Genomic DNA, 25269 nt, shown 5'->3' with positions numbered 1-25269 from the left:
AATGCTACACTACACACTAGCCAACAACATACGGTATTTGCAATCCTGATACAAATCAGTAATAAATAATTAATAATTAATTAATTAATAGTTAATAAAATTATTAAGTGAATAAAGGAATAAATTATCTTTTTTTTACTATGATAGCTACTGCAGAGTGAACTTTTTATGACAGTACAAAGGAGTGACTGAATTGAACTACGAATAACTAAATGAACGTAAATGTTTTTTTTTTTTTTATAATAATTTCAACACACACACACACACACACACACACACACACACACACACACACACACACACACACACACAATGTACCACATACATAATTACCTGTTTGCTAGACTCATTAGTGTAATAAAGCAGCAGTATCTCTCTCTCTCTCTCTCTCTCTCTCTCTCTCTCTCTCTCTCTCTCTCTCTCTCTCTATATATATATATATATATATATATATGTATGGGATCACTGCCGCCACTGCTTGCGAGGCTCACTCAGCACCACTGTTCCACCCACACTGACTACCGAGTGACAACTGAAAGAATGGGTTTGACTTTCCTGTTCCCCTTCATTCCTGACCCGATTCCCACGCCCACTCCTCCCTCACGCCCTGAGAGACCCTACTAGTGCCACAAGTAGTGATCCTTCCTGCTTCCCGGTACTTAAGTCTCTCTCTCTCTCTCTCTCTCTCTCTCTCTCTCTCTCTCTCTCTCTCTCTCTCTCTCTCTCACCAAAATTCCTAACAAGTGAACAGGACCTCACTGTTCTACCACTATGGTTGTTTACTGTTTACTAGATGGATTATTGAAGTTTGCAATTAATGTGCCTCTCTCTCTCTCTCTCTCTCTCTCTCTCTCTCTCTCTCTCTCTCTCTCTCTCTCTCTCTCCTTCAGACACTGCTTCTAATGTTTCCCTGCTGAGTGCTTACATAGGAGTGGCGGAGTAAGGAGTCACGTCTGAGGCTCCATTGCCAAGCCTCAGACTTCCCAAGAGCCACCATGCCACGCCCAGGCCTGTACTCCACCCCCACTCACCCGTCAATCGATGTTGCCGCGGCACAATGCTCCACTACATTTGTTGCTGTCAACTAAATCCTCTCCTCGTTCTGTACCACTGGATGTCAACAGTTTACAAACGACGCCATATTGGAAGATGTAGTGTGCGGGACTAAACTTTAACGGACTGTAACTTAGCGCTAGCCGGCATCATCCTGCCCGAGCCAACACATGACAGATAACACAAAGCAGGTAGTCTACTCTACATCATGGTACCGTATGTATATCATGAGAGCCTCGGTTTACGGCATAATATGGTTGGTATGTGAAGAATTTAGCGAATATTTTGTGCCAAACATGTCAGAAGGCAACACCGCCGAGCCACCGCCACGCATATCCACCGCTCCAATCACTGTGACATGTGAACCTGAATTATTCTTCTTTGAAATCACCTAACAGAGACAGAAACAACGAGATATATCATTCGTCCTCCCATTACACTGAAATTGTAACGATTCTTCATTTGTGCATGTGATGTTATAAAGAAGTTCCTTAGTCCTGGGGAGGGAGGAGGGATGGGGGTAGGGAAGCGGGATACTCAGGGGAAGACGAGAGAAGCGAGAAGCAAGAGGGACAGAACCATAGGATAGGGACAGGAATGGGTAGCGTAGGAAAAGGTTAATGAAAAAGTATATGCCTGAAAGATTATAAGTAGATATGTGAAATTTCTAACTTCAAGTTCTTTCCTCCTACTTTAATTTTTCTCCTATTCAGCTCCAAGCTCTTTCCTTGAATTAATCTGTAAACTTATTTCTCTTAACTTCCAGCTCGATACTATCCTTCTCAAGTCAACATCCTTCCTAAGAAGAGGAAGAAGAAGAAAAAGAAGAAGGCATTAGAGCTGCGTATTGTGAATAATGATAATATTAATAATAATAATAATAATAATAATAACAATAATAATAATAATAATAGTATTAACAACAACAACAACAACAACAACAACAACAACAACAACAACAACAACAACAACAACAACAACAATAACACAATAACAACAACAACAACAACAACAACGATGGAGGAGAACAGAGGGGAAAGATAAGCAAGGATGGATACCCATGTATGAAAAAGAAGCAGGTAGGAGCTGTAACGAAAAACCTATTGCACTCGTAAAAGGTGTAGATGCGCTAAGCTAAAAACAAAAACAAAACAAAAAATAAAAATAAAGATAAATAAATAAATAAATAAAATAACAATTAATGATAACAATAGCCTTAAGGCTGATCATGCTAAGATATGGCGAAATAGTGTGCGTGTGTGAACTTGAATGCGTTTATATCTTTCAGTTGCATATTTCAGCAGACATTCAAGAGAAAGTCAAAATGAAACTAAACAAATCCTTATAATGGAGTGCATTTTTCTATAATTACGTATGTATGACGCATTCCGTGAATGTTTGTTATACAAATTCCTTCCTGACTCGAAGTTCAATCACCCAAACCCCTAGCTGTTCCCTCGTGATTTGATTCCCTCTACCTCCCAACTCAAAAAGTTCCTTGCTCCTAACTTCAAGCTCTTATCTCCAAACACATTCCTCCTTTATCGAAGTTCCTTTCTTCTAATTTCAGATTCTTTCCTCCTATCTTCAAGCTCCTATCTCCTATCTTCGAACACATTTCCTTTTATTTCCAAGATCCTTTCTTCTAATTTCAAGCTCCAGACTCCTAACTTTAAGCTTCTTTATAACTCCAGATTCATTCCTCCTAATTTGAAGTTCCTTCATATCAAACCTCTCTCTTAACTTTAACCTGTTTTTTTTTTTTTTTTTTTTTTTGTTAAAAGAAGAAAGAAAAAAAACAATAAAAAGATAGTAGTAGTAGTAGTAGTAGTAGTAGTAGTAGTAGTAGTAGTAGTAGTAGTGGTAGTAGTAGTAGTATTAGTAATAATAATCATAATAATAATAATAATGATAATAATGATAATAATAATGATAATGATAATAATAATAATAATAATAATAATAATAATAATAATAATAATAATAATAATTACTGGAAATGGGTCTTCATCTCTATGACATGCTCTGCACTTTCCTTATTAAAAAGCAGCATCAAATGCTATTAAAAAAAAAAGAAAAAAAAGTTCTACGAGTCGAGAGTAGCATTCTCCTATTACCTACGGAGAAAGAAAACTCCAGCAATAGTGTAATCCCAGTTGTTAACAGAAACAATGTGGGAGATGAGTGTTGTATGTGGTGGAATGGTTATCATGTTGCCACTGGAAAGTATATGCATGAATATACTTTGTATGCTGATTACATGTAACTACACTTTATAAAGAAAAATAAATAAATAAATAAATATAAATAAATAGATAAATAAATAAATAAAAAGTAAATAAATAAAATACTGTAAATTCCCTATCAAAATATTGAAAACTTGTGAATCTAGATTATAAAATATCAGATTAAATAGCATTATAATACATAAATATAGAAACAAAAATGTATTATCTATATATCTACTTATATATGCTGCCGTGGCTGTTGTGACACACACACACACACACACACACACACAAAAAAAAAAAAAAAAAGGCCCCTGGGTCTCTTGAAAGGGAGAGGATGGAGCGTCACTGACCACACTTCAGTGAGTGAGTTGTGTAGACATATAAAAGGAAATAGGTAAATAAGAGGCCTTTTACCTTCTTTGTTTTATTGGCATACATACAAAAATATTGAGAGGCATTTCCAATTCTCTATCTTTTAAAATAATTGCAAAGTAACTTCAACAAATTAAATTATAGAATAAACCATAACTTTAGAAGTTCAACAAAATAATACAAAATCATTTACATAAATGCATCTTCAAAGTGGCAAAACTTGTATCACTGAGCCTTACAGAAGAGGTTTTGATTTCAATTACTGAATGCTGACCCACTCCACACCATAGAATACCCTTCACCTTGATGCTTAACTCAATGACATCAAGGAATTCCCTCTTTCAGCTTCTATCAGTGACATCACTGAAGCATGTTCCTATGACTATTCAATAGGTGAGAAAATTGAGCCTCACTTTTGATACAGAACTACAAAATACATGAAAAGAAACCCTGTGGAATATTTTTTATGCTATTGTGAGCAGTGCTTCTGGTATGTAAGCATATTTTACAATATTACTTGAGTATATTGAGTGACCTTTAAGCAGATAGTCTAATGTAATATGTACCTGCAAATTGATAACCTATGAGTATTTCAAGATGCATGTGCCAGCTTTTTTACTCCTCAAATAACATCTTCATTGTAGTTTACAAGTATGGTTTTGCCACTTGCTTAAAAAGAAAACTTCATATATTACATTGGATGGCATCAGTCACCATCAATTGTTGGATGCTCATAGTTCTTGTAACTGGTATGAAAATCGACAACATATTGTGCATAGTATGAAACTCGACACCCGTATGCAACAAGGCTATATAAAATAATACAGTACTCATGAATATTGCACACCTTTCAGAGAGAGAGAGAGAGAGAGAGAGAGAGAGAGAGAGAGAGAGAGAGAGAGAGAGAGAGAGAGAGAGAGAGAGAGGAGAGAGAGAGAGAGAGAGAGAGAGAGAGAGAGAGAGAGAGAGAGAGAGAGAGAGAGAGAGAGAGAGAGAGAGAGAGAGAGAGAGAGAGAGAGAGAGAGAGAGAACGTGTGGTTTTTGTATCAGTAGTGGGTATTTGAGATTCAAGTGTTGTGAAGATGAAGGATACTCTGGGGTGTGAAGTAGATCAGAAAAATAGATATGAAAAAAAGTAGGTGTGAATGATGGCAAGGTGCATCGGTGAGCAAGAGAACATCAAGTAATGAAAGTAATTAGAAATTTAAAGAATGGAAAGGGAGTAAGTGTGGATGAATTACAGGTGAGATGTTCAAATATGGAGGAGAAACTATCATCAAATGTATGCACAGGATATATGAGTAAGAATGGGAAGGAATGTCAGGAGACTGACCAAAGGCCATCATTGTCTCAATTTACATGGTAAATGATGGCCAAAATGAATGTAAGAAGAATAGTTCTCTACATGTCTTAAATATAGCTGGAAATCTTTATGGGTTTATGGAAGAGTTGTGACTCTAGGTGTGTAGAAAATCATAGAGTATAATTAATGAAGAACAGGGAGCATTTAAAAAGGAAAGATGATGTGTGGATTAGCTTTTTAAAATTCAGGATGGCAGTTAAAAAATACAACTCTTTGTACAGATATGACATGGAGGCACTACTGCAGCGAGTGGCAGATCAAGTGTCAGATGTCAAGATGACCTGTATTGCTATAACATCTGTACACTTATACAACATCTGTGCACTTATATAACAATGATATTAGGCACATGTAAAGATTTTTTCTCTCTCTCTCTCTCTCACACACACACACACACACAAAGCATCTGCCTCCTAAAAAAAAAAAGAAAAAAAAAATCTCCCAGTTCATACTACCTCTTTCACAATAACACCTGGTAGAAGCTCATTACACACCTTATTATACATATGGCACACCTTCACACTTTGGTGACACACTGCTGGATTTTGAGAGAGGTCATCAGGACAAACTCTTGGTCTCTGAAAGTCATCTTGACACACTTTCACTTTGAGGATCATCAGGACACATTCTTGTGCTCTAAAGGCTCTGAATCTTCAAGGGCTATCAGGATACTCTTGATTCTTACAAGTTACCAAAATACATCTATCAGCTATTTATGGAGGTAGAAGTGAGATTCTCAAGGATGAGGAGTGCCTGCTGCTGAGCTTCTGTCAGAGCATCACATCCCATCAGCTCCTCCACGCGGTGTTGGGCCTGAAGCACATGTCCAGACCTCTCAGGAGGCAGTGACAAGTAGGCCTTCTGCATGAGGGGCCCTGCCACATCCTGGTGCACCTGCAGGAGCTCACAGAGAGCCCCTGCATCAACAAGGGTAAGGTGGGCACACAGCTGACAAATACCCTGGCAAATCTAATGAGAGACAGAGAGAAGGTTTTATTACCACCCTTCATACATTTACTTATTATAAATAATGACAATAGCAAACAAACTGATACTGTTGGCTGAAAGCAAGACCTACATACATGGCTAGGAAAATATAGTATTCATGAGATCAAAGATCAGAACTCATCAATACACACTAATTTCTTAATTTTCCTACTGATTTGTATTTCAATTTCTGTGAGAGAGAGAGAGAGAGGAGATGAGAGAGAGAGAGAGAGAGAGAGAGAGAGAGAGAGAGAGGAGAGAGAGAGAGAGAGAGAGAGGAGAGAGAGAGAGAGAGAGAGAGAGAGAGAGAGAGAGAGAGAGAGAGAGAGAGAGAGAGAGAGAGAGAGAGAGAGAGAGAGAGAGAGAGAGAGAGAGAGAGAGAGAGAGAGAGAGAGAGAGAGAGAGAGAGAGAGAGAGAGAGAGAGAGAGAGAGAGAGAGAGAGAGAGAGAGAGAGAGTAGTTTGGTACCTGACCATTTACCTGATTGATCAGTTCATCCCTGTGCCTTATTTCCTGGTAGTCAACAATGTTCTGTGCATTGTCAAGACCACGTAGGAGAGCCCGCCAAACCCCAAGGTATTCATTTCCATACTCCTGCCGCCCTGTCACACTACACAGTGCACTGCATGCCTGGATCCGCACTTTGTAGTTCTTGAAGCTCTCCACAAGGCAGCCCAGAATGGTGAACACCTGACCCTGAGAAGGCATTGTGACAGAGTGAGATTTCTTGTGGTAATGGTAATTGTGATGGAGAAAGGACACCTATCATTGTCTATGTTTGATTAGGAAACAGACAGAGGAACAATGAAAGTGAATGATGATCTAATCACACAGTAAACAAAAATATAAATATGGGAAGAGAGCAGAGACTAAATACACACCCTCCAAGGAGCAGTGGCTATAGGGAGGCGACCACTTGACATAATATTGCCAAGAGCATGACATGCATTCCAACGGGTCTTCATGTTACTGCCAGAGCTGGCACAGGTGATAAGGGTGTCCACTGTCTGGGTTACCAGTGGGACGAGTGCAGGATGAGCCACCTGCTGGGGCTGCAGGAAGCTGGCAACATTCCCAATGCAGCGCACACCATGGGGTCGGATCTTGTCCTTGTCTTGGCAGGCCCTGAGCCCCACATCCAATACACGCCCAAGCATCTCCTGGGATAGTACCTCTCTTGAGCCAAAATGCTCACTCCCCTCCCAGCTCTCTCTGTAATGCAGCATGAAAGGTTAAAGATATAAATCATGTACACACACACACACATACACACACACACACACACACATAAACACAGATAAATGGATAGATGGATACACACACAAATGGGAGTTGTGATACATAATAACTCACCACCACAGAAGCATATTAATAACATATCTAAGATAAATATAGGTTGTAAAGAACATGGAGTTTGCTGGCAGGCCTGTCTTTGCATTAACAATTCTGCATACAATGTGCTACAAAGAAATTCCTAAGCACTCACACCACTGTAACAGTAGAATTTGTGGTTTGCAGAAGTGATTTCAGAAGTGGCCAACTTCATGCAATAAACAGTAGTCTGATGCAAATGGATGAGATGTTTATCAGTCTTGCTGAAAATCACGAGGGTACACAGGAAAAAAACTCACTTGTATAACTCAAAGACAGATGAAACATTGGCCAGTGCCCAGGAAGCCAGGAGGCGGTCCCTGTTAACATTGGCATCGCGCTGAGCCAAGAGATCACAAGCAGCCTCTACAGTGGCATGCAGAAGAGCCAGACTGCCTGGATTGCCCACCACTCCAGGAAAACCCACCATGATGGCCATGGCCCGCACCCCAGCCAACCGTAGCTCTGGTTCAGGGTGAGTCACTAACCAGTGGACAGTGGAGGTGACACGGCCTGCCCATACTTCACCAAGGCTCTCAAACACCTGTCGAGGGGATCCAGTGTAAGGATGGGTTTTGATACAATGGCCCATGCAAGGAATATTGAAAATCTAATAGGTAATCTGGTTTACAACAGATGTGGAGATGAGATAGCATGAAAATAGCTTTGTTATTGCATATCACAAGATAAATATACACATACCTCTGGACTGAAATGAGAAAGAACTGTTGCCATTGCTACCACCTGTTTCAAGGAACCCTCAGTGCTGTCAGCATTGCTCACTACTTCCCGGTCTCTCCAGCTACCTTGATCACATCTTTCAGTTTGTCCTGTATGGTATGAAAATAGAAATGTATAGTAGAACTTTTATAGTTTCAAAGAAAGGTTCTGAGTTGAGAGGTATGTACAGTACATCTATGTGAAACACTGCTCTCTTTATTCTCATTGCTCTCCTATTAATATTGGGTTAGAATTGGGAAGTGAACAACTCTTGGGTAATTGTGGATAGTTGTGGTGTGAGGCATGAGGCAGTGAACAAGAACTGGCAGGCTAACTGGGCAGGCAGTCAGTGTGAGGATGCAGGGAGAAAGGTTGTGTGACCCTTGGTCATGGGTAGATTGTTGTCTATTGTTGTTGTATCTTCAATTGTATCTATGCCCTATTGTGTAGTATTATGTTGTTTGGTAGTGTTTATGTTCTCATGGGTTTGGAGTGTGGGTGTTACTCCTCTAATTATTTTTCTTCCTTGTCAGCATACTTTGCTGTAACAACTGGCAATATGGTACCAATATGGTGGTACTATCCAGCACAATGATGATAATGAAGAATGATGATTGTGGTGATGAGCTCTAATTTTTGTCCCCTTACCTAGTGTAGAAGAGGTCTTAGATGTCCTGTCCTTGTGTCCTGAGGCAGCTTGGGTGAGAAGAACCTGGAGGGGACCCTGTGCAGAACACAAAGTAGTGACGTAAGGGTATTAGTTTAGGAGGAGAACAATATCTAAAGAAGGCTTCCAATACTAATATCAAGGTAGGTGTCAAATACCATATTACAATCCACAAAAAATCTTATTAAACACAAACAATTTTCTATACAACTCTATTGCTAAAAAACAGAACAGAAAAATTAATGCAAGAGTAACACCATGTTCCTCTTGAATGGTCCAAATAATGGTAGCATCCAGTTATGGGGATTCAGTCCCATAAAATGTGTGAGGGTCTTTTGACTAACAAGGCTACAATACTAGCATGATAAAAGGATATACTGTTCAGCCATGCTGAGGTGGCTTGACATAACTGAGTGACAGAGCATAACAGAAAATGTTCACTTGTGAGTAGATGGAAAGACTACAATTGGAATGTTTTATACAACATGAGATGTTCTATAATAAACAAGCATGAAGGAAGCACAAACCTGGAGTGCCCAGAGCCAGAGTTGCTGTGCCTGAGTGAGGCTGAGGCAGGACTCAGTCTTTCCATCCAAGTCTGTCTTCACTGCCCCCAGCAAACAGCCCAGCAGAATGTATGTGTGCTCCACCACTACACCTGGAAATAAACCACTGAGAGTCTTGTTTCCATTTACACAATTGTTATCAAACTATTTGAGTTTTTTAGGCATTTTATTTTTATTTTGATCTTTTATTCACTTATTTATTTTCTTTTATCTCAAATGAGTATATATATATATATATATATATATATATATATATATATATATATATATATATATATATATATATATATATATATATATATATATATATTTTTTATTAGTTATGTTTTACTAACAATTTGCAAGGCAGATATTTGCCCTCCACAGTTAAGGGATCAACTTAACTAGTTATGGAACATTACTTTATAATAATTAATAATACTTAATACTTAATAATATTTTCCTTCTACATAGAAAAGTGTAAAAGGACCTATCATGACACAAAAACTAACTTAAATAATAAAATATTATGTCTATACTTCTAGTAAAACATAGCATGCTAACTGATCATTGCTAACAATAAACCTTTTCAATAGTGAGAAAGATATTAATGGGAATGCCAATATAAGGCAAGGGAAGTTATAGCTAACAAATAAGATGCATTTACTGAATATAGTTACACTTTATGGAGAGAGAAACAAACAAACAAACATATTCTGAAGAGATAAATATTTTGCACATTATAATAAACACAGATGGTATGCCTTTCATGTAAATCCAGTAACACTCAAGTTCTTCTTTCAACAACAGTACCAGTTATCATCATAAGCTTCCACAGATCAGCAGTTTAACATTATCAGGATGATTGTAACTAGTTTCCATATAATAAGGATCTTCATATTAGTAGCAACCAGTGGTCAATGCCTGCTTTGGCTGACATCCCAGTGTGCAAGAACCAAAGCTAGACATTTTCATATTGGCTGTTACCTTACACTATGGCTATAAAGACATCATGATTTTTTAAATTTTCATTCAACTTTTCCTTCTCTTACTCCAGGAAATTGAGTGTTCATTATATATTTACCAGGATCTGGAGATGTTAGGCTTGCATCTCCTCCATCCACAACATCACCAGTTCTTCCTGGCTGATGATCCCTGTTGTTGGGGAGTGTGTGGATGGGATGGTATGGTGTTGATGATGATGATGGCACAGACTCCTGAACAGCTTCACTACACACAGTGATGACCCGCTGAATGAGAGGTAAGCTGGGCAGGATGAGGGTCAGGTGTTCACTCACTAGGGCATTCAGTACCTTCAAGGACTGTAGCTGTACCTGTGAGGCAACAGGTAAAAGCTGGAGCACCAGCTTATTTCCAAGTTGCTGACTGTATGCTTCCCCCTCCTGCAACTACACTGTCCATGACACTGCACTCCTATTCTGTCTGTCTCACTAATGCAAGGATTAATCATAATCTTCACTCTTTCATTTCTTTTACTGGTAAAACTTTCGAACTCTCTACTTGTTACTGCACACAATGATATGCATAGAACTATGCATCAGAAAATGTCAGGATATCCATATGATAATTCAAAAGCTACCTCACTCCTTATCTCTGTTTCAGCTTTACTTCTCCTTACTTGTGCCACCCAAAAGAATCCTGCTTGGTATCCCTCACCTGAATATAGATGCCCTGCACAGCCTCATGGTCCAATGCTAGAAGAGAATCCACACATCGACCCACCAGCCAGGACACCATGGTCTTCTCTCCTCCACTGCTTGCCTCCTCTTCCTCTTCACTCAGCTGCAATTTTAAGGTATTGTGCTGTGGATGACCATGGTGGTGAGATTTTTGTTATGAATGACTACTCATCTCTTTGACCTCTCTAAGTATTAGAGTACATTAGTTGTCTTGTAAAACTAGGCTCTTGAAAGAAGAGAAAAGAAGCTAGACTTCAAACTACAAAACATCATAATTCCTAGGTTGCAACTTATTATTCTTTCATGAACTTTAGTCACTGTGGTTAACAGTATAGAAAAATGCCTTAAATGTGGAATTCATGGTTCTATATTTAAGTCTCACAAACAGATGGTTTCTTGTCTGACTTCTAATGGGTTAAAATTAACCATGTTGTTCATTCACTCTTTCTTCTGATAAATAACACTACTTAAGGAGAAAGGAGAATGAGTAATTTTTATGTATTATCATGAATAATGTACATGTGCCAACACAGATTGAAGTTAAATGTTAGTTAAATGTCAATGTCCACACATACACACACAAAAAAGCACATTGGTCTTAACTGTAAATATATATATATATATATATATATATATATATATATATATATATATATATATATATATATATATATATATATATATATATATATATATATATATATATATATATATATATATATATATATATATATATATATATATATATATAAAACAGAGTGGTTGTTAAAATATATACTCTTGCAGGACAGAGAAGGATGGGCAGTCTCCTCACACCTGTACTGCTGTCCATCCAGCAATGAGTGGGTACTGGGTGTCAACCAGGGGTTGTGTCCTGCCTCTTGAGGTGGCAACCTGGCACCTGGTGCGACATGTAACTCAAGGGTGAAAACCCAGTCTCCAAACCCAGCTTCAGCCAAACCACAAAAGGTAGTATACCCAAAAGTGAATATGAATTTTCATACCAGATTTAAGTTTTCCATTTCCTTCTTCAGGTTTTCATCATTTTCCTCTTCTTCTTCCTCCTCGCCAGGCACCTCCTCCTCCATGGAGGGCGGTGGCAGCACAGCTGGAGGTGCAGTGATGGTAGGTGTCTGGTAACGCAGCAACAAGTCCCGCAGCTCCTCCACTTGTGGTTTAATCATCAGTACACTCACCATCACTGAGAAAGCATTGGCCCGTACCACAGCCTCTGAGGGAGGAGGATAAAACTGATTCAAGGATATAACTCGTGAGGGAGGAAGTACCTGATTACAAACGCTCAATCCTTGATGCTAGGGCCCAAACACTCTAACTACATAAATATTTTGTGGGTACAATATCTTCTTCCCTTGACTAAAAACTGGTAAAATTGCATGAATAATCCATCTTGTAAAAGGTCCTGATAAAGATAAAAATAAAGTTTCCCTTTCTATTGGTTAGTGTGGCCCCTTTGTTTATGGATGATCATGAACCCAGACAGTTGTTACCCTTATAACGCATGAAGTACTTGACATGTGTCACCAGTTTGCTGAGAAGGCCTGGCTGCAGCTTGGAATAGTTGACGTTCTCCACCAAAAGCTCAATTGTCTTGAGGGTTCTGACAAGGGCACTTGGAAATTTCTCTGAGAGAAGGGCAAGTGCCAGACAGCGATGCAGCTCACGTAGACTGACCCCAAGCTGGTGCCCCAGTGTGGTATATGAACTCTTGCCTTCACTGCTCCAAGAATCACAAGTAAGATAAGCATAGATAAGCAAAAGTTTCCTTCAACAAAAGTTTTCTCTTGATATTTAACAACAATGTTATGAAAGTAAACTCCTTACTATCTAATACCTAATAATATCCAATAACAGAGCCAGAGGACTTCTGAATATCTAACTGAGATTTCTGAGTACTTTGGCATACTCATCAAAGCTCCTAGCATAGACATGACTGCTCTCATGAAAATGCTTTCTTCTATGAAAACATACATAAGTATTTCAAGACATAAAGTTAAAGTTTAAACTTTAAAAATATCATGAAAACCACGACCAAATGAGAGGCAAAACCTCTATTGCACAATCACATGGAGAACTGATGGTGAATAGTGTGACTCAAACACATATCCATACCAGCCAAACATAAGAACAGCCAATAAGAGGATAAACTAATGATTCTCTGTGTTATGGGAACAGTTTAACAATACAGAAAAAAAAAAAAAAAAAAGGCACAACACCATATCTTCTCAATTACCCTTTAACCCAATGGTCTGTAGCTTTCCTGGATTTTCTCTCTTCTCAACCAGGGGGGTCGAAGATTAATGAATAAAAATGTTAAGACACTTTTGGATCACTACAATTTATCCTTATTTCTCTTATTCTTATGAAAATGTACCTATATATCTAGGATCATGTATAAGTGAATAAGGGAGAGTTTAAAACATTCATACACAGAAATCAGCAAGTTTTACTCCACTATGGAAATCAATGAAGCTGAGAAGAATAGTTTACAGGTCAGTGTGTTATGAGCAGCCCACCTCTCCACAGCAAGGGTGAGCACCTTGCAGGAATCCAGCAAGAAGGTGTTAATGACCTGAAGTGCTGCCATGCGTACTGAAAGTGATGGGTCCCTCAGCACACATGTCATGAGGGATGGGTTCTGGCACATGAGGGGAGGCCAGAAACTAAACTTGTGCTGCTTCCCAACTTTCTGTCAAAGGGAAAAGTTACATTGGGTGGTGTGAATGAAACTGAGGATGGTGGTAGTGATAATAGTGATATGAAAAGTTTAGGGAAATTATAAGAGATAAGACTGCAAGGATAGTACTGGAAGTAATTGTTACATAGGTTTATGACCAGGGCTGTGAAGTCAGTAACCAAAACACCTGACTCCAACTCCGACTCTGACCTTGATTTCTTATGTATCCAACTGCAACTCTGATCCCTAAATAAAAAAGTTTTTAAATTGCATTTCATAACAATTACAGGCTACCTTTTAACGCCATGTCCTTACAGGTTTCACTTTAATGGTTATAGCTATGATATTGTGGCTTTTTATTATCTATTCATGAAAAAAAAACATACATTAAGCTAAAAAAAATTACATGTAGGACTATGACAAAAAGAAAATTCTAATGAATTAAATAAAAATAATATAAAAATAGATAATAAGTAAATAATTTCTATGAAGAAATATAATTTCCTTCTTATTATCTATCTTTGGTGCAGATTAATCACAGAATGTTAAAGGGACTGACCAAGTTGAAAAAAAAAAAAAAAATACCGAAAAATGCAAAAATCACCTCACGGCATCTCTTAGGCCTAGTACTTCACAATGCATGCTCAATAATTTGTCATCCACATTTAAACACCATTTAAATATCCATCTAAATGCACCCCTACTCACACTCATTTGCTCCGTCAAGGTCACTGTAGGTGAGAGATGGCTGTAGAAAAATATTCATAAAAAAAAAAAAAAAAAAAACTAAGAAAGTTTATAAGGATCAGTTTTCTTTATGGTGCCACATGGAAGTTTCCTCCCACAGCGTGGCAAGGAAGAGCCCCAGTGTGTGTTGTACACACTTAGAGAGAGGGAAGGAGTTAGTGGCACTCTCTTTCAGCAACTTCTATACCGTCTTTGTGTTCACTCACACCATCAATCACTGGGCCACATGCATCAGTGTAGCATGCCCTATTGTAAAAATGAAGTGTGCAATGTTCCAACTAAGAGATTCCTGATGCCAACAAAACAAGCCATCTGTGAATCTAATGCAATTGCAATTATGGTTCAAAATCATCTACAACTCAAAACAAATACATTATAATACTTGGCACCTGAAAATTCCAGGATTATATATATCTATATATGGATGAAAAGTGCATGAGTGTCCCTTTAAACTTTAAAGCCCTGCATCTCAAAACTAACTCAATGTGCTATTGAGGCATATTTATCTGCCATTTATTGTCTGATTTTGATGATTAGAAAGGGAATTAAAATACAATAAAATCCCTCTCATCCGGCATTCGAGTATCCGGCAGCTTCAAGTATCTGGCACATTTTTCCCCGAGCCTTAAAATCAATAAAAAATCAATGTGTACTCATAAAATCAATTAAAATTCCCGCGCAAGGCATATTTTGTCCCCTCGCCAGCAGAGCGCACTGCTTCACGCCACCCGTGGTCCACTGCACTGTGTTTACTCAGTGACTCAGTCTCGCATGTGCACTGTTTATCGCCTTATGCCTTCATCATGCCTAAAGTTGTAGAAAAGAGGAAGCGTGTTGTGCTTACACTTAAGCAGCTGATCAGATCAGCTGCTGATTAAGATCAGCTGATCTTTGTTATGGTAAGATGCGTGAGTGTAGGGTGGTGATTGTGGACATAATTTTACTTCTATTCAAGTATCCGGCAACTTCTGGTATCCAGCATGTCGGTGGTCCCGTTGATGCCGGATAAGAGGGATTTTACTGTACATAAAAAAATGTGACAAAATTTTGACTGAGTGTTTAGTTTTTTTTTTTCTAAAGAGAAATAACCAGCTGAGAAAAATTCAGATTTTCTTGACAATGAAACCAAAAATAAAAATTGTCACATAATTTTCCTAGAAAACCATCAAAGTATCTCATGACAAGTTTTAAGAAAATTCAAGAAAAACTTGTCAAAAATATGCAAAAATCTAAACCTCAATTTTTCATGTTTTCTTTAAAAAAAGAAAACCAATTACTCCAAATTTAATGAAACCTATACATACAACTCATCTAAAAGAACTTTATAGTTCATACAAATTTGGTGCAGTTTAGTTCATAAACGATGAAAATGGAAAATAACTCAGTTGGTCCCCTTAAGAGTAGGCTTGTCACCTAATTGTGAAGTGAGTATGGTTAAGTTTGCTACAAAAGTACATTTATTTAACCCAGCAAGAATGAAAATCTTAATAGTTACATATTGAAAATTTCAGACTATGGCAAAGTGAAAAATATCATTAATGATATACCTTAAGGTATGGATGAAAACCTAAAATTAATTAATAACTTGTTTTGTTTCTTATCATTCTGTTGACAGATGGCAGCAATGATGTGATTTCTTATTCTCTTGGGTGGAAATAAAGTGTGTGATATGTTTAAAAAAGTAAGATTTTGGCAATTTATGTAGTCTCTGAAATTTATGTTGAGATCAGAGTCAGAGTTAGAGTTGAGACATTTTTACCAACTCTGACTCTGACTCCAGCAACATCAAATTCCTTCTGACTCCAACTCCAATTCCATAACTCTGACTCCTACTCCACAGCACTGCTTATGATATCTGATGTGTTATTAAAAATGGAAATTTAAACAGAGAGAGAGAGAGAGAGAGAGAGAGAGAGAGAGAGAGAGAGAGAGAGAGAGAGAGAGAGAGAGAGAGAGAGAGAGAGAGAGAGAGAGAGAGAGAGAGAGAGAGAGAGAGAGAGAGAGAGAGAGAGAGAGAGAAAGTATGTCAGTTCTGTCCGTCCCACACTCATTCAACTATAACTCACTGTCATATCTCTTACACTGTTCCTCACATTCCATATATCTATCCTCAATACCATTCATCAATGTAAATGTCTCATTGTAACTCTCAGCCCCTTTCCTGGGATATAAACTCACATCAATGACTGCATTGATGGCCTGGAGGGAACACTGTCGCACTCTAGCCATTAGTGCTGTTTCTTTCTCTCCACTGCCCTCAAAGTCTGAGAAATCAGTTTCAGAGCCACTGATCTGAGGCTCTGCTGGACTGTTGACCTCATGGACCTGCTCTCCTTCTGAGTCTGCATGCATATATATAAAAACATATATAATACAGTGCTAAATTAAGCAAAAATCTCAGATAAGAAAGTATAGTGCTTCAAAGCAGACACAACCAAAAACTATAATGATTCAAATATCTCATACCTCACAGTGATGGAAGAAGCAGTGTCAGCACTGACACTGCTGTACACAGACATTGTAATAATGTTACCTTGTGAGCCCAGCAATGATTTGTTTCATTCTATTAATGAGCATTGTTGCATTTCTGATAGAAGAGAGGAATAAAAGCTTATACACTCAGAGCTTCACTGACTGAACTTCATAATAATGTCAAGCCAGTATCCAACTCCACGCAAAACATATTAATATGAATGGGGGAGAGGGGGAGGAGTCTACTTATGTTAATTAAAGAATGTTTCAGTGAACTTCAACACTCACTTGAGGGGAGTGGGGAGACTTTCTGGTTCTCTTGCCCCTCTGCTTGGCCTCTACCCTTGGTCCACTCAGGTTTGAGGGAGATGTTGGCCAGGGCAGTAGCAGGAGGCGCCCCACGAAGCCCAAGACCTACCCCTCCAACAGACATGCCACCCAGAGCAACCCCAACTACTCCCCTGTTGCAGTCTGAGGTGGAGCGAGAGGGCTGGGCTCGCTTTCTCCTCAGTCGCTTCCGGCGGTTGCGGTTGGTGTAGTTCTGTGGCGTGAAGTAAAGGATATAATGTATGGAGGAAACTGTGATGGATAGATTATGTACAAACAACACAACATGTCCTTGCATTTTTCATTTAGGCCTACTGTTCAAATATATTTCAGTTGTGCTCTTATGTACTGGTTGGCTAATGCCCTGCTAAACCATATCATGGTCACCCCAGTAGGGAGATAAGGTATCTGGTACTGATTAATAAGCAATAATAAGTAAATTGACAACAATAACAACCATGACAGTTTTCCAGTGGGCTTCAAATATGTGCCCCAAAAATATAATTACAATTGAAGAAGAATCTATAACAAATGGGCATGAAATTATGAAAGCTAACCTTCCTGGGCAATATCACCAACCACAAATGATGAATGATCTACAGAGAAGAGGGAGGTTTGTGGTACATTTTGGAATAATTCAAATGTAACTTCCAGCAAAAAAAATATCCTGATGACTTTCCATCACCTATTGAAGTTACCACCATGCATAAGAGGAATCTGATAATATCTTGTGAGAAAACTCAATGACAAGGAGTTGGAACACTCACCCTGCTGGAGGAGTCACTGTCTTGTGTAGGGGAGAGAGAAAAGTCCATAGATGGAGTGGGGCAGTGGTCCACTAAGTCCCCATGTGAGTACCCTGGCAGTCCATAGAAAGCAAAGGGGCGACAGGCAGTCACAATGATGTTTCCAAGCACCTGTCCAGGGGCACACACCACCAGATTATAGAGCACACTCAGACCTGAAGCCATTAAGTGAAGATATAGGCGGTGAGAGCAATGGATGGGGCTGGGTGGGTCTTGCTGCACCACCGCAATCACAATCCTCTGTATGCTTGACACCACCTCAGCTGGGAAGATCTCCTCCCCACGCTGTCTTGCTTCTGTCACCACCTCTGGTCCCACATAGGTCAGCAGGTGGAGGCACTGCATGGCTAAGGCCTTGTTAAGCCATGCAGAGCTGGATTCCAATGTATGGGTCAGGCACCCATGACTGCCAGCCAAAGTCAGGTACACCTGCAATACACACAAAAGAAATAACATACAAACATTCCTGTAATACACACAGTAGCACATTTGTGATACCAAAGATGCCATTAGTTTCCATTACTAGTTTCAGATGATGTTAACAAAAAGATTAGCAAGCAGTACCTTATAACTTAATAGCTCTCTCTCTCTCTCTCTCTCTCTCTCTCTCTCTCTCTCTCTCTCTCTCTCTCTCTCTCTCTCTCTCTCTCTCTCTCTCTCACACACACACACACACACACACACACACACACACACACACAAAAAAAAAAAAAAAAAAAATTGCTGGGTTCTATAACTCACCTCCTGAGCAGGATTGGGAGTATTCCTCAAAGTGGCAGCTAAGGCACGCAGTAGCTGGTACACAGTATCTGGCTGGCCTTCTTTCCCTCCTTGATGCCTGAGAGCCTCTCCCAGCCAGGCCATCAGCTGGTCTAAAGTGGGGCCTGGCAAGTGAAGGGTGGGTGGGCAACGCAGCAAGGAAGCCAGCAAAAGGGCTGAGTGTCGGACTAAGGTACCATGAGGATCTATGATGTGACTCACACATTTCTCCACCATGCCTTGAATTTGCTGCAAGGGGAATGACAGAAGAAAAAGACCTTGAAATAAAAAAGGGTGTACAATGACTAGATACAGAAGATACTCAAGCTTTACACAAGCCACTAGAGATGAAGGAACCTCTTGAAATATTGTAAAGTTCATCTCAGCTATACTATTAACAAAGGAAATTACTCAAAGTATTCTAAATACAGTAAGTACCTGGTGGTCCTGTAGCAGCCTTGGTCTGGAGCAGCACTGGTTTAGCCCAGTTAGAGTGGTGGTCAAGGTGGCCTCCTCCTCGCTACCTGCTGCTGGGGCCACTTGGACTCTGAGTAGCTTTGACACCAGTTTGCCCCATCTCTCTTGCCATGCCTCCGACATCCTGATGTCTGAAGGCTGTCCTAAGTCAATAGTAAGATGAAATTTTGGGATGAATTGTACTTAAGGTTATAACATCATTGATCTTACAGCACTGCAACATGTGTGTCATGTGGTGGTGAAAATGTGATTAAATCCAATGTAGTTTAAGAAAACCATCTTTGCTATTTACCCTAATGTGTTTTTCACTACTCCTTGTTTTTTGTCTGTCTTTTCACTTCTACTTTTACATAATGGCGGTCCGACTTTTTGAATTAATTTGTTTGTGATCCATAAATTACCTTCCAACTTTCGCTTTTTTTTTCATGCCCTCGCTGGCCTTAACCATTGGAAGGCTTATGGAGTTGATGGGGTCCCTCCTATCATTCTCCAAAACTGTGCCTCTGTGCTTGCACCTTGCATGATCACTCTTCTAACTCTGTCTATCAAAATCAACCTTTCCTTCTTGCTGGAGGTTTGCCTATATTCTGCCTGTTCCTAAAAAGGGTGACTGCTCTAATCCCTCAAACTATCATCCTATTGCTTTAATTTCCTATTGCTGCTGCAGTAAATGGCCACTGTTCTTCTATTAACAGTAATATTCCTAACAGTTCTGTCCAGTCACCCACTCTCTTCCTATTCCAGGAGGAGGTAGTAGATACCTGCTGAAATGATAATTACTGCCAATGAGATCTAAAGCACTGGATAAGGGGGGTGCTGTGAACTTTTCATTAAACACAGCTGTGACCTCAATGAATGTTTCCTTTGTGTCATACAACACAAGGGGGCAGCCATAGCCTGCCCTCTAAACACAGCTCTCTTCTTTCACACACACAAAACTACAAGCACCTAATTACATACACATCCTTCATTCAAAATTCAATATCATTATGGCAACTCCTACACTAGCCTCGGAGGGGAGGGGACCACAAATATCCCCAGGTTGGACTGCTCTTCTGGTACTGACTCTGGTATTGACACCTCCCTCAACTCTTTCTTCATTAACTTCTATGACATTTGTGGCCTTAGATCTAATTTTCAATCTATAGAACACCAACTCTCCTCTACTAAACCTTATCTTCTTTTCCTCACCAAAACACAGGTGTCTGAGGCAGTTGACAGTAGCTCCTTTTCTGTTCCCTTCTACTTTCTTTATCCTCATTTTCAATCCAAAGCTGGATGTTGCATCTATGTGTGCAATGACTTTAACTTGCTCTTGTGCCCATGCTCTTGAATCTTACAAGCTTTACACCTTCTGGTTATGACTGCAGAGTCACTCTCAATTAAATTTATCTGTGCTGTATACCTCTCACTTAACTCACCTGATAAGAAATTCTTTGACTAATTAACCTCCAAAATGGAGCACATTCTGACCCTCTTCCCTTTTGCGAAGATCTCCATTCTTGAAGACTTCAATGTTCAACACCAGCTTTGGCTTTCCTCTCTTGTTTCTCCCTCTCTTCCACCCTATAACTACTTCATGCTACCCATTAAAATCCTTTGCTGTGACGTTTTCCATACCCTCACTGGCCTAAACCCTTGGAAGGCTTATGAACTTGATGGGGTCTCTCCTACTGTTCTCCGAAGCTGTGCCTCTGTGCTTGCATCTTGCCTAGTTAAACTCTTTTCAACTCTGTCTATCAACATCTACCCTTCCTTCCTGCTGGAAGTTTGTCTACATTCAGCTTGTTCCTAAAAATGGTGATTGTTCTAATCCCTCAAATTACCATCCTATTGCTTTAATTTCCTGCCTATCTAAAGTTTTTGACTCTATCTTCATTAGGAAGATTCTTAAATATCTATCACTTTACAACGTTCTGTCTGATTGCCAGTATCGGTTCTGTCAAGGCCACTCTACTGATGATCTTCTGGCTTTTCTTACTGAGTCTTGGTCATCCTCTTTTAGAGATCATGGTGAAACTTTTGCTGTTGCCTTAAACAAATCAAAAGCTTTTGATGGAGCCTGCCACAAAGCTTTGATTTCCAAACTACCCTCATATGGCTTTTATCCTTCTTTCTGTAACTTCATCTCAAGTTTCCTTTCTGACCATTCTATTGCCGCTGTGGTAGATGGTCACTGTTCTTCTCTTAAATCTATTACCAGTGGTGTTCCTCAGGGTTCTGTCCTGTTATCCACTCTTCTAATCATTTATCAATGATCTTCTAAACCAAACTTCTTGTCCTATCCAATCCTACACTGATGATACCACCCTGCACTTTTCCATGTCTTTTCATATATGTCTAACCCTTCAGGAAGTAAAAAGCTCATACAGGGAAGCCACAGAATGCCTGACTTCTGGTCTCTCTAAAATTTCTGATAGGGGTAGAACAAACTTGGTATTGTTCAATGCCTCAAAAACTCAATACTCTATCTATCAACCTGATGCAATCTTCCAGATAACTATCCCTTCTTCTTCAATGATACTCAACTGCCCCCCTCTTCTACACTGAACATCCTTGGTCTGTCCTTCAATAATAACCTAAACTGGTAACTTCACATCTCCTCTCCAGTTAAAGCAGTCTATATGAAGTTAAGCTATCTGAGTTGTTTCTGCCAGTTTTTTCTCATCCCCCATCCCAGCTGCTCACTCTGTACAGGAGTTTTACCTGTCCATGTATGGAGTACACTTCACATGTATTGGGGTTCCACTCTTTGTGTTCTTTTAGACGGGATGGAATCAAAACCATTTCATCTTATCAGCTCCTCTCCTCTAACTGACTGTCTTCAGCCTCTCTCTCTCGTTGCTGCAATGTTACATCTATTGCTATCTTCTATTGCTATTTTCATGCTAACTGCTCTTCTGATCTTGTTAACTACATGCCTACCCTCCTCTGGTGGCCTTGCTGCATAAAGCTTTCTACTTTCTCTCATCTCTATTCTGTCCATCTCTAATACAACAGTTAACCAGTATTCTCAATCATTCATCCCTTTCTCTGATAAGCTCTGGAACTCCCTGCCTGCTTCTGTATTTCCTCCTTCTTATGACTTGAACTCTTTCAAGAGGGAGGTTTCGCTGCATTTATCCTCTGCTATTTGATAATTCTATTTGGCAATACTCTGGGAACTTGCATTTAATTGGGCCTTTTTATCATTCAAATTTTTGTTGCTCTTGGCCAGTGGCCCTCTTACATATAAGTCACCATACTGAAGTTTTCTTTCTCTTAGTTTTTAACAGCCAAATACTCTTATGCCTTAATATATTATTTCTTTGCTCTCAAATAAAACATTCTCAAATATTTGTATGTTGTCCTCTTCATGAGGCTGCTACAGTTTTTAAAACATTCTTCCTTTCACAGTACACTAAGTGTTTCAATTTCTTCATTTTCTTATTTATATTTTTTAATCATTAACCAGAACCACACCATTGCTGTTGGTTATATTAGGAAGAAAGTTCTAAAACAGGGATATTAAAAATAAATGTGGCAAAAAACTAAAATTCTAAGACAATAAAATTCATTGGGAACAAAAGTAACAATGCATAAAACTCTAAAATTATAAAACACATAAGATATATATAACAAAAATGTATGTTAAAAGCATAAAAAATTTGAATATATGTAGATTTGATGAAGAACTTAAATCTTTGAATAAAAAAACTACCAATTAAGGAAAAGGCTGGAACTGATTATATTAACTGCAAATGAAGGGACACTAACCCCAGTGACCCAGATATATGGCACTGTTCATTATGTGCCCAAGTCACTGACCCTACAGAATCAGATACCTGGTGTTGTTCATTATGTGCCCAAGACACTGACCCTCAGGTATCTGGTGTTATTCGTTATGTACTCGAGACACTAAAATATCTATACATGTTTTGTTCTCTATCTTATTTTTAGGATTATATAATATGTTATCAACTCAAATAAAGATCATGATCTTCTGCAGCCTTGCTTTTTTACACTGCTGACATTTACATCCATTTAGTAATTGTCTAGAGTCCTTTCCTGGCTTTTATACAGGTCTACTCTCTTTCATTCTTTCACACATACCTTTATATACACCTAAAATATAAATATAAGGTAGAGGAGAAGTGCCCCAGTCTTTAAGGGGGGTTCCAGTGGGGGCAAAAGCCCCCATGGTTAGGTAATGCTAGGTTAGATTAGTGTCCTCAAGTGGGGGCTCCAGGGGGGGAAAGGCCTCCAAGTTATGTTAGGTCAGTTTGGGTAATGTTAGGGACAACTGTCTAAAGTCCTTTCCCAGCCTTATTCTCTTCCATTCTTTCACATATACCTTAAGATGCACCTAAAATGTAAATATAAGATGGGGGAGAAGTGCTCCCATCCTTAAGGGAGGTGTCCCACCCCCCATAGTTAGGTTAGGTTAGATGATGTTAGATTTGGTAATGCTAGATTAGATAAGTGTCTTTAAGGAGGGATCCAGGGGGACAAAGCCCCCCCTGGTTAGGTTTTATATGAAAGTCTATGTTGACTAACTCAACCTAATTGGGGGCTTTGTCCCCATGGACCCCGCATTACAGACACTAATCTAACCTACCATTACCTTACCTAACTCGGGAGGCACTGCCCTTAAGGATGGAAGCATTTCTCCCCACCTTATGTTTATGTTTTAGGTGTATCTAATGGTGTATATGAAAGAATGGAAGAGAATAGACCATGTAGTATGCATTTGCCTTCTCTATTCTAAAAATCCCCTCCTACCCACAGATTTTGGGATAAATTTTGTAGTTTCAGTCAATACTCCCCCTGGATGCCCCATAAGGCAAACCTATTATTAATTTCCGACATGGTAAAATAGAACTAGAAATACTCTAAACAGTGAGATGTAGACCCTGCGAAAAGCTACAGTTACGTAAGGTATATTGGTTGAAACAGCAATAAAACCGATTTGGGAAAAAAAAGTTTGAAATATTATTTTACAATTTTCTATACTTTCTTTGCTTGTTTATGCACCATAGCTTCCCAGGCTTCCTGTCACACTCTCTCAATCACTTTTTTTCACCTTTTACATGAATTTATAAATAAATTTCAACACACTACATCGCCATATTCTCCACGTGACTCCCCGGCAGTGTATACATTCATGTCAGCGGGATATGGTTTCTTCCTCTCTATTTCCTTACTTTTCATATATGTCCCCTTTATTGACTTTTACAAAGAATATGCATTCTTAGCACTCTTGTCCTTGCTTTGCTCTCTATCCTGTGAAAGTCTTTAAGGTGGTACATCACCGGCATTTCAAACGAATTCTGATAAGCAACAAATCTTTCTCACCAACAATGTTGACATGAGGCGATCTTGGTTTTCATCCCTACACCACGATCACTTGATTGGTCCTAGAAGGAGGCAGTTTCAGCATTGTATTCCTTCATGCCATAATTCCTTCTTCTCTCCCTCTCCACTTAAAAAGGATCTTAAGTCATCGTGGCGTGACATCTTGTTTAATTTCCTTTTGTCATTAAATAAATGTTTGTCCTGTAGTAAAATCATACAAGCTGCTGCTGATAATGATGAACCGTTGATCTTGATCCTCATTGAACAGACAACATGATTTTTCCCAAGCATAAGTTTGTTGAAATGACATGACCCGTGAAGGGAATATTAAGAATTCCATGCATTAGGAAGGAAAAGAGAAAAAGGTATTAAATGTTTTGGTGTGTGTATGAATCAGCTGTCCCGCCGCCTACATTGTTTTGTTGACGCTCACTGCCGACTCTGTGAAGTACGAGAATTACTGTTTGCTGTCGTGTATACTTACCCAATTGTGTTAATTTCCTATTTTAATTTATCACAATTTCTGCCGGTAATTACATAAAATGCAATAAAGAAAAAATAAAGTATTATTAAGAATGAAGAAACAAAGTGATCATAAATTATATTCATTAATGCAAATAAGAATTTTACAAATTTCATCTTA

The 25269-nt window shown here is 39.0% G+C and overlaps 2 protein-coding genes across 6 annotated transcripts in view; both read right to left on the bottom strand.

Annotated features, from left to right (window-relative positions):
* LOC135101180 (uncharacterized) overlaps positions 1–1309 on the bottom strand; it is a 15013-nt gene extending 13704 nt beyond the window's left edge. The window contains exon 1 of one of the 2 annotated variants that reach the window (XM_064004786.1): positions 1032–1309. The gene's annotated coding sequence lies outside the window, so the exon portion shown is untranslated. The remainder of the gene's footprint in view (positions 1–1031) is intronic. The other variant, XM_064004776.1, reaches the window with a different exon arrangement.
* A 2383-nt stretch (positions 1310–3692) lies between these two features.
* LOC135101143 (HEAT repeat-containing protein 6-like) overlaps positions 3693–25269 on the bottom strand; it is a 51844-nt gene continuing 30267 nt past the window's right edge. For 2 of the 4 annotated variants that reach the window (XM_064004698.1, XM_064004688.1), the window contains exons 2-18: positions 19254–19435; positions 18798–19064; positions 18018–18485; positions 17212–17464; positions 16630–16793; positions 13544–13716; positions 12518–12744; positions 12014–12240; positions 10987–11112; positions 10394–10643; positions 9292–9422; positions 8746–8821; positions 8080–8207; positions 7638–7921; positions 6888–7218; positions 6487–6702; positions 3693–5988 (exon numbers count right to left, since the gene is read on the bottom strand). In XM_064004698.1, the coding sequence (XP_063860768.1) occupies positions 5725–5988; positions 6487–6702; positions 6888–7218; positions 7638–7921; positions 8080–8207; positions 8746–8821; positions 9292–9422; positions 10394–10643; positions 10987–11112; positions 12014–12240; positions 12518–12744; positions 13544–13716; positions 16630–16793; positions 17212–17464; positions 18018–18485; positions 18798–19064; positions 19254–19415 (3747 nt within the window). In that variant the 5' untranslated portion in view covers positions 19416–19435 and the 3' untranslated portion in view covers positions 3693–5724. The other 2 variants (XM_064004687.1, XM_064004686.1) reach the window with 2 other exon arrangements.

This window comes from Scylla paramamosain, chromosome 1 (genome assembly GCF_035594125.1).
Source record: "Scylla paramamosain isolate STU-SP2022 chromosome 1, ASM3559412v1, whole genome shotgun sequence".
NCBI classification, from domain to species: Eukaryota; Metazoa; Arthropoda; class Malacostraca; order Decapoda; family Portunidae; genus Scylla; species Scylla paramamosain.
The sequence above is the reverse complement of the archived record's forward strand: the minus strand, read 5'-3'. Positions and strand labels throughout refer to the sequence as shown.